Source organism: Aegilops tauschii, chromosome 5, assembly GCF_002575655.3.
Source record: "Aegilops tauschii subsp. strangulata cultivar AL8/78 chromosome 5, Aet v6.0, whole genome shotgun sequence".
Classification (NCBI taxonomy): domain Eukaryota; kingdom Viridiplantae; phylum Streptophyta; class Magnoliopsida; order Poales; family Poaceae; genus Aegilops; species Aegilops tauschii.
This window is the reverse complement of record NC_053039.3, coordinates 546,325,866-546,336,009: the sequence shown is the minus strand read 5'-3', so window position 1 is coordinate 546,336,009 and position 10,144 is coordinate 546,325,866. Positions and strand designations below refer to the sequence as shown.

Sequence of the window (10,144 nt, the reverse complement as noted above, 5' to 3'; positions counted from 1 at the left end):
GCTTGCACCAGCCCATAGATTGAGCGTTGGAGCTTGCATACTTTGTTAGCATTCTTAGGATCGACAAAACCTTCCGGCTGCATCATATACAACTCTTCCTTAAGGAAGCCGTTAAGGAATGCCGTTTTGACGTCCATCTGCCATATCTCATAATCATAGTATGCGGCAATTGCTAACATGATTCAGACGGACTTCAGCTTCACTACGGGTGAGAAAGTCTCATCGTAGTCAACCCCTTGAACTTGTCGATAACCCTTATCGACAAGTCGAGCTTTGTAGATGGTCACATTACCATCTGCGTCCGTCTTCTTCTTAAAGATCCATTTGTTTTCTATGGCTCGCCGCTCATCGGGCAAGTCAGTCAAAGTCCATACTTTGTTTTCATACATGGATTCTATCTCGGATTTCATGGCTTCTAGCCATTTGTCGGAATCCGGGCCCGCCATCGCTTCTTCATAGTTCGAAGGTTCACCGTTGTCTAACAACATGATTTCCAGGACAGGGTTGCCGTACCACTCTGGTGCGGAACGTGTCCTTGTGGACCTACGAAGTTCAGTGGCAACTTGATCCGAAGCTTCATGATCATCATCATTAACTTCCTTCCCCGTCGGTGTAGGCACCACAGGAACATTTTCCCGTGCTGCGCTACTTTCCGGTTCGGAAGGGGTGACTATCACCTCATCAAGTTCCACTTTCCTCCCACTCAATTCTTTCGAGAGAAACTCCTTCTCTAGAAAGGACCCGTTCTTGGCAACGAAGATCTTGCCTTCGGATCTGAGGTAGAAGGTATACCCAATGGTTTCCTTAGGGTATCCTATGAAGACGCATTTTTCCGATTTGGGTTCGAGCTTTTCAGGTTGAAGTTTCTTGACATAAGCATCGCATCCCCAAACTTTTAGAAACGACAGCTTAGGTTTCTTCCCAAACCATAATGCATACGGTGTCGTCTCAACGGATTTAGACGGTGCCCTATTTAAAGTGAATGCGGCAGTCTCTAAAGCATAACCCCAAAATGAGAGCGGTAAATCGGTAAGAGACATCATAGATCGCACCATATCCAATAGAGTGCGATTACGACGTTCAGACACACCATTTCTCTGAGGTGTTCCAGGCGGCGTGAGTTGTGAAACTATTCCACATTTCCTTAAGTGTGTACCAAATTCGTGACTTAAATATTCTCCACCACGATCTGATCGTAAGAATTTTATTTTCCTGTCACGTTGATTCTCGACTTCACTCTGAAATTCCTTGAACTTTTCAAAGGTTTCAGACTTGTGTTTCATTAGGTAGACATACCCATATCTACTTAAATCATCAGTGAGAGTGAGAACATAACGATATCCTCCGCGAGCCTCAACACTCATTGGACCGCACACATCGGTATGTATGATTTCCAATAAGTTGGTTGCTCGCTCCATTGTTCCGGAGAACGGAGTCTTGGTCATCTTACCCATGAGGCATGGTTCGCACGTGTCAAATGATTCGTAATCAAGAGACTCCAAAAGTCCATCTGCATGGAGCTTCTTCATGCGCTTGACACCAATGTGACCAAGGCGGCAGTGCCACAAGTATGTGGGACTATCGTTATCAACTTTACATCTTTTGGTATTCACACTATGAACATGTGTAACATCACGTTCGAGATTCATCAAAAATAAACCATTGACCAGCGAGGCATGACCATAAAACATATCTCTCAAATAAATAGAACAACCATTATTCTCAGATTTAAATGAGTAGCCATCTCGAATTAAACGAGATCCAGATACAATGTTCATGCTCAAAGCTGGCACTAAATAACAATTATTGAGGTTTATAACTAATCCCGTGGGTAGATGCAGAGGTAGCGTGCCGACGGCGATCACATCGACCTTGGAACCATTCCCGACGCGCATCGTCACCTCGTCTTTTGCCAGCCTCCGTTTATTCCGTAGTTCCTGATTTGAGTTACAAATATGAGCAACCGCACCGGTATCAAATACCCAGGAGCTACTACGAGTACTTGTAAGGTACACATCAATTACTTGTATATCACATATACCTTGGGTGTTGCCGGCCTTCTTCTTGTCCGCTAAATATTTGGGGCAGTTCCGCTTCCAGTGACCACTTCCCTTGCAATAAAAGCACTCAGTCTCGGGCTTGGGTCCATTCTTTGACTTCTTCCCGGTAACTGGCTTACCGGGCGCGGCAACTCCCTTGCCATCCTTCTTGAAGTTCTTCTTACCCTTGCCCTTTTTGAACTTAGTGGTTTTATTCACCATCAACACTTGATGTTCTTTTCTGATCTCTACCTCAGCTGATTTCAACATTGAATATACCTCAGGAATGGTCTTTTCCATCCCCTGCATATTGTAGTTCATCACAAAGCTCTTGTAGCTTGGTGGAAGCGACTGAAGGATTCTGTCAATGACCGCGTCATCCGGGAGATTAACTCCCAGCTGAGACAAGCGGTTGTGCAACCCAGACATTCTGAGTATGTGCTCACTAACAAAACTGTTCTCCTCCATTTTACAGCTGAAGAACTTGTCGGAGACATCATATCTCTCGACCCGGGCATGAGCTTGAAAACCAGTTTCAGCTCCTCGAACATCTCATATGCTCCATGTTTCTCAAAACGCTTTTGGAGACCCGGTTCTAAGCTGTAAAGCATGCCGCATTGAACGAGGGAGTAATCATCAGCACGCTGCTGCCAAGCGTTCATAACGTCTTGGTTCTCAGGGATTGGTGCTTCACCTAGCGGTGCTTCTAAGACATAATCTTTCTTGGCTGCTATGAGGATGATCCTCAGGTTCCGGACCCAGTCCGTATAGTTGCTGCCATCATCTTTCAGCTTGGTTTTCTCTAGGAATGCGTTGAAATTGAGGACAACGTGGGCCATTTGATCTACAATACATGATGTAAAGATTTTAGACTAAGTTCATGATAATAAAGTTCATATAATCAAATTATTTAATGAACTCCCACTCAGACAGACATCCCTCTAGTCATCTAAGTGAAACATGATCCGAGCTCAACAAGGCCGTGTCCGATCATCACGTGAGACGGACTAGTCAAGATCGGTGAACATCTCCATGTTGATCGTATCTTCTATACGACTCATGCTCGACCTTTCGGTCCTCCGTGTTCCGAGGCCATGTCTGTACATGCTAGGCTCGTCAAGTCAACCTAAGTGTATTGCGTGTGTTCCGAGGCCATGTCTGTACATGCTAGGCTCGTCAACACCCGTTGTATGCGAACGTAAGAATCTGTCACACCCGATCATCACGTGGTGCTTCGAAATGACGAACCTTCGCAACGGTGCACAGTTAGGGTGAACACTTTCTTGAAATTATTATAAGGGATCATCCTACTTGCTACCGTCGTTCTAAGCAAATAAGATGCAAAAACATGATAAACATCACATGCAATCAAATAGTGACATGATATGGCCAATATCATCATGCTCCTTTGATCTCCATCTTCGGGGCACCATGATCATCTTTGTCACCGGCATGACACCATGATCTCCATCATCATGATCTCCATCATTGTGTCTTCATGAAGTCGTCTCGCCAACGATTACTTCTACTTCTATGGCTAACGCGTTTAGCAATAAAGTAAAGTAATTTACATGGCGTTTACTTAATGACACGCAGGTCATACAAAATAATAAAGACAACTCCTATGGCTCCTGCCGGTTGTCATACTCATCGACATGCAAGTCGTGATTCCTATTACAAGAATATGATCAATCTCATACATCACATATATCATTCATCACATCTTCTGGCCATATCACATCACATAGCACTTGCTGCAAAAACAAGTTAGACGTCCTCTAATTGTTGTTGCAAGTTTTTACGTGGTTTGTAGGTTTCTAGCAAGAACGTTTCTTACCTACGTATGACCACAACGTGATTTGCCAATTTCTATTTACCCTTCATAAGGACCCTTTTCATCGAATCCGTTCCGACTAAAGTAGGAGAGACAGACACCCGCTAGCCACCTTATGCAACTTGTGCATGTCAGTCGGTGGAACCAGTCTCACGTAAGCGTACGTGTAAGGTCGGTCCGGGCCGCTTCATCCTACAATGCCGCCGAAACAAGAAACGACTAGTAGCGGCAAGAAGAATTGGCAAACTCAACGCCCACAACTGCTTTGTGTTCTACTCGTGCATAGTAACTACGCATAGGCCTGGCTCATGATGCCACTGTTGGGAATCGTAGCATAATTTTAAAATTTTCCTACGCTCACCAAGATGCATCTATGGAGTCTACTAGCAACGAGGGGAAGGGAGTGCATCTACATACCGTTGTAGATCGCGAGCGGAAGCGTTCCAATGAACGTGGATGACGGAGTCGTACTCGCCGTGATCCAAATCACCGATGACCGAGTGCCGAACGTACGGCACCTCCGCGTTCAACACACGTACGGTGCAGCGACGTCTCCTCCTTTCTTGATCCAGCAAGGGGGGGGGGGAGGTTGATGGAGATCCAACAGCACGACGGCGTGGTGGTGGATGTAGCGGCTCTCCGGCAGGGCTTCGCCGAGCTTCTGCGCGAGAGAGAGAGGTGTTGCAGGGGAGGAGGGAGGCGCCAAAGGCTGTAGTGTGCTGCCCTCCCTCCCCCCTTTATATAGGCCCCCAAGGGGGGTGCGCAGCCCTAGGAGATGGGATCTCCAAGGGGGGGGCGGCGGCCAAAGGGGGGAAGGGGTTGCCTTGCCCCCCAAGGCAAGGGGGAACTCCCCCCCTAGGGTTCCCAACCTTAGGCGCATGGGGGGGAGGCCCAAGGTGGCGCCCCAGCCCACTAGGGGCTGGTTCCCCTCCACTTTCAGCCCACGGGGCCCTCCGGGGCCCCACCGGTGGACCCCCGGGACCCTTCCGGTGGTCCCGGTACAATACCGATAACCCCCGAAACTTTCCCGGTGGCCAAAACTGGACTTCCTATATATAATTCTTCACCTCCGGACCATTCCGGAACCTCTCGTGACGTCCGGGATCTCATCCGGGACTCCGAACAACTTTCGGGTTTCCGCATACATATATCTCTACAACCCTAGCGTCACCGGACCTTAAGTGTGTAGACCCTACGGGTTCGGGAGACACGCAGACATGACCGAGACGCCTCTCCGGTCAATAACCAACAGCGGGATCTAGATACCCATGTTGGCTCCCACATGTTCCATGATGATCTCATCGGATGAACCACGGTGTCGAGGATTCAATCAATCCCGTATACAATTCCCTTTGTCAATCGGTATGTTACTTGCCCGAGATTCGATCGTCGGTATCCCAATACCTTGTTCAATCTCGTTACCGGCAAGTCTCTTTACTCGTACCGCAATGCATGATCCCGTGACCAACGCCTTAGTCACTTTGAGCTCATTATGATGATGCATTACCGAGTGGGCCCAGAGATACCTCTCCGTCATACGGAGTGACAAATCCCAGTCTCGATCCGTGCCAACCCAACAGACACTTTCGGAGATACCCGTAGTGCACCTTTATAGTCACCCAGTTACGTTGTGACGTTTGGCACACCCAAAGCACTCCTACGGTATCCGGGAGTTGCACGATCTCATGGTCTAAGGAAAAGATACTTGACATTGGAAAAGCTCTAGCAAACGAAACTACACGATCTTTTATGCTATGCTTAAGTTGGGTCTTGTCCATCACATCATTCTCCTAATGATGTGATCCCGTTATCAATGACATCCTATGTCCATAGTCAGGAAACCATGACTATCTGTTGATCAACGAGCTAGTCAACTAGAGGCTTACTAGGGATAGGTTGTGATCTATGTATTCACACGTGTATTACGATTTCCGGACAATACAATTATAGCATGAATAATAGACTATTATCATGAACAAAGAAATATAATAATAACCTTTTATTATTGCCTCTAGGGCATATTTCCAACAGTAACGTGTCCGCAGGTTCCACTGGATTCTGCTAAATATTGAACTTCACACCTCCAGAGTTCTAATCATGGACTCTATGGATTCGGATCCAAAGCGTTGGGCCGACATGAGAAAAATGCTGCGAAAGTAATTATTTTCAATCATTTGAGCTCTATATCGATCGGTCTCTTTCGTTCATTTCCTAATATCAAGTAACTAATAACTCCCTTGTTCATTTAATTTTCTTTGCCCTGTAGGGTTTGGAGACGGTTCTCAGAAGAAATTGTCGGTGAATTCAAACATGAGCTAGATTTCAGAAGGTTAGTTAATGTGGATAAGCAGCCACCGGGGACCAATCTATGTGGATACTATGTTTGTGAGAACATCCGGAGACACACCTCTGAGCGGAAGGCATCGGATAGCGTGCGGAACGCGACGGATAACTTGCGGAGGAGGCTTAGTCCAGAAGCTCGCTTCCGACCAATTCAAGAAGAATTAGCAGGATTTTTCATGAGGGAAGTCATCAATCCTAAAGGAGAACACTATACCGAGGACGAAGAAAATTTATATGCATACCCGAGATTGAAACTTGTACGAAGTTGTATATGGTCATCCATCCTAATTGTGTATGGAAACTTGTTCGAAGTTGTATATGGTCACCCGAGATTGAATATATATTATATATTCCTCTTGAATTCTTCTTGTTTGAAATTTCATATGCATGTATATAGTAGCGTAGAATATGTGTACTGAAACTTTATCAAAATTAAAATAAAACACAAAATATAATATAAAAGAAATAAAACACTCCAAACTAAAAAGAAACCAGGTTTAGGGGGGCTAAAACCCTAAACCTGCGGAGGAGCCCTTTAGTCCTGGGTGGCCACGAGAACCGGGACTAAAGGTCCTCCGCCCCGACGGACCACGGGCGTCCACGTGGACAGGCCTTTAGTCCCGGTCAGCCACAAGAACCGGGACTAAAGCCTTTAGTCGCGGTCCGTAAGAGGCGCGACTAAAGGGGGGGGGTCTTTAGTCGCGCATATTTAGTCCCGGTTGCACAGCCGGGACTAAAGGCTGTTGCGAACCGGGACTAAAGGGCCTTTTTCTACCAGTGTCAGTGGAAGCGTTTCCTATGCTCAAGGGAGGGATACCGGTCCTCAAAAGATAAGTGGACTGTTGACTTCTTGGATAAAAATCCTTCAAATAAAAGACGCAAGGTCAAAGTAACTAGAGCTCACATTTATGTCAATCGGACAGTAATGGGAAATACAAGATAGCCTCAATGGTCGAACACCACAATCACGAACTAGTGTCTCCTAGCAAGCAACACTTGATAAGGTCGAACAGGAAAGTAAGTGACAAGGTGAAGTTAATGCTATTTGATTGCCACAAAGCAAGCATAGGCCCAGCCCAAGCATATAGGCTACTTCATGTGAGTGCAGGGGGGTTTCCAGATGTCGGATGCAGCAAGAAAGTCCTGCAGAATTACTATTCTATGTTCAAAAACAAAATCAAGAATTGTGATGCTCAAAATGCTAGTGGACCAATTTGGTAGACTCAAGGAACTCAACCGTGAATTTTTCTTTGACTATGAAGTAGATGAAGCTGGTACATTACTGCATTTGTTTTGGGCAGCTGCAACCAGTAGGAAAAACTACAGCCATTTCCATGATGTGTTGTCCTTTGATTCCACATACAACACTAACCAGTACGACTATATCTTTGCACCTTTTACTGCTATCAACCATCATATGCAAAGCGTCTTTCTTGGTGCTGGATTCTTACTCAATGAGACGGCCAAGGACTACATATGGTTGTTTGATGTATTTCTTAAATGCATGGGTGGGGTTGCACCCGGAGTTATCATAACAAATGAGTGTGGTAGCATGAGGAAAGCTATCGCGGCACTTCTACCTAATACCAAGCATCGCTTGTGCATGTGGCACATTATGAGGAAGGTCCCTGAGAAGGTCTCTCCTGAATTGAGAAGCGATGAACTATTTTATAAGAGATTGGATTCTTGTGTGTGGAATTCTGAAACACCTGAAGAATTTGAAGAATGCTGGAAGTCTTTAATATTAGATTTTGGCTTGCATAACAATGAGTGGTTTGTAAAATGTTACCTGATCCGTGGGTCAAGGGTGCCGGCATATTTCATGGACATTCCCCTAGCTGGTATTCTTAGAACCACCTCTAGGTCAGAGAGTGAAAACTCATTTTTCAAGAATTTCATCCGGCGCAAGCTTTCTTTCATTGAGTTTTGGCTTAGGTTTGACACAACCATTAAAAGTCAGAGGCAAGAGGAGTTGGTTGCTGACCACACAAGCATACATACGACACCTAGATTGTTGACATGTTGGGAAGTGGAAAGACAAGGTAGCATAATATTCACTCATGAGGTCTTTGCCTTGTTTCAGTCAGAAGTATTTGCTGCTAGAGAGCATTGTGATGTCCAGGAGACCACAACTGTGGGGAATTTGAAGATTGTGTCCATTAGCGATCAAAGTCATCCGAAAAATAGGGTAAGAGAGGTACACTTGGAAACAACAACCATGATTGATAAATGTTCTTGCAAGCTCTTTGAGTCAAAGGGCATTGTTTCTCGCCATATCATACGTGTCTTGAGGGGTGCAAAGATAAATGAGCTTCCAACCTTTTATGTACTCAAAAGATGGGAGAGAATGTGCAAAAGGTAATTCTTCTTCCATAGTTACAGAAAATTTAGAAAGATTTAAGGCTTGTCACAATGTTCCTTTTTTCTCTGAAGGGATGTTGTCTACAACGATGAAGGGAATCCACTCGAAGATAATCCCATTGACTGCATTGACATGGATACAAGAAGAAAGATATCAGATGCACGAAACAAATTAGAAGATATCATCCGATGTGCTAAAAAATCGAGCAGAGGACTTGACTTACTTAATACGGGTTTGTGCAATCTCCAATCCACTATCTTGCAATCTGCCCCTGTTGCATCTCAGACTACAGAAGAAGAGCAAGAACCATTCGTTGGTAGCACTATCCCCACCCAAGTTGATATCCTAACACCGACTAACATGAATGCGAGGGGTACATGCTCGAGAATTAAGGGCCATCGAGACAAAGACAAGAAGGCAGGGTCAGAGAAGGTCAAATTAGGGGTTACTGTACGGGTTCCACGCACTTGCGGCACATGCAAGGAAGTTGTGTTGCATGACAGTCGTAGGTGTCCAAATAAAAAATGAAAGTGTTCGTGTAAAATCATTGTATCAGAGATACTATGTGATGGTTTCTCCAGTTACATTCTTAATGTTAGCTAACATGTACTGAGCAATGACTTGAAATACTGGTTCAATGGGCTAAGTATGTTCTCCATTGCATCTCTGACGTGTGTCTTGTAAATATAACTATTCCATTTACTGCTAAGTTGATGTTTCAGTCGGTTGGTACAACTGGAAGTTGATGTTTCCCTGGAGCATCATCATATTCAATCTGGAAGTACGTACAGAACCTGTTGCGTGATCTTCTTCCGATGGATAGCCATTGATTTGCTATCCATTTCATTTGCTTTCAGGAGCGATGATCCTTGGAGGAACAGGTGAGCAGAGGTGTACTGCGGCCGTCATAGTAAATTCTTGCACAGAAGTAAACGTTGGAAATCCCGTAAATAAATATATCAAAATAATCACAAACCTCTATCAATTTGCTGATTAGCATTCAGCTTAAGACCATCAGAGATTCAATTGAAAATGGAGTGAAACAAGGTAATTTACAACAAAACAAAATAATTACTTTGTGCAAGTGACAGAGTTGTTCACAATCAACAGTTCAAATGCACAATATATGGATTGATTAAGACCATGATTACTGCACGGATTTTAGGTCATCAGGAACTCAACCCCAAGAACTGATTTAAAAAAAACTCCAAGAAATATTCCAAAACTGAATATACCATACAATTTGACTGAACAAAGAAGGAAATAAGTTCAACAAGAATATGGCACTGATCGACAGGAGTTATCCCTGCATAAGAAAGATGCGCTGATGGGCAATCAACCGAGAGCAGAGCACCCGCGACGGCCAGCGCATGCTGCTGCCACTAGCTCCTATGAGCGCGACAGCGATGAGCGTGGATGCGACCTGCTCTAGTCTACTCCATCCCGCGCTTCCCGACTGCTACGGTCACATTACGTACACCCTGGATTGGTGCCCTTCGTTCGTCGGCGGCGAGTGATGGGTTGGATCGGGCACCCCTGCAATTGGAGCCGATGAAGGCGTCGGTA

The 10,144-nt window shown here is 45.1% G+C and overlaps 1 protein-coding gene across 1 annotated transcript; it reads left to right on the top strand.

Annotated features, from left to right (window-relative positions):
• The first annotated feature begins 7,336 nt into the window (after positions 1-7,336).
• LOC109733988 (protein FAR-RED IMPAIRED RESPONSE 1-like) lies at positions 7,337-9,772 on the top strand. Its single transcript, XM_020293199.1, has 6 exons — positions 7,337-8,191; positions 8,300-8,574; positions 8,650-8,810; positions 9,436-9,488; positions 9,583-9,625; positions 9,744-9,772. The coding sequence occupies exons 1-6, from the start codon at positions 7,337-7,339 to the stop codon at positions 9,770-9,772; spliced, it is 1,416 nt and encodes a 471-aa protein (XP_020148788.1).
• Positions 9,773-10,144: the final 372 nt, after the last annotated feature.

Bases quoted from the DNA above. Each gene is read 5' to 3' on its own strand.
- LOC109733988 (XM_020293199.1), top strand. From the start codon at position 7,337: ATGTCGGATGCAGCAAGAAAGTCCTGCAGAATTACTATTCTATGTTCA. The intron at 8,811-9,435 runs GTTTGTGCAATC...ATTTGCTTTCAG, and splicing joins ACTTGACTTACTTAATACGG to GAGCGATGATCCTTGGAGGA. The intron at 9,626-9,743 runs GTAATTTACAAC...CACGGATTTTAG, and splicing joins TGAAAATGGAGTGAAACAAG to GTCATCAGGAACTCAACCCC.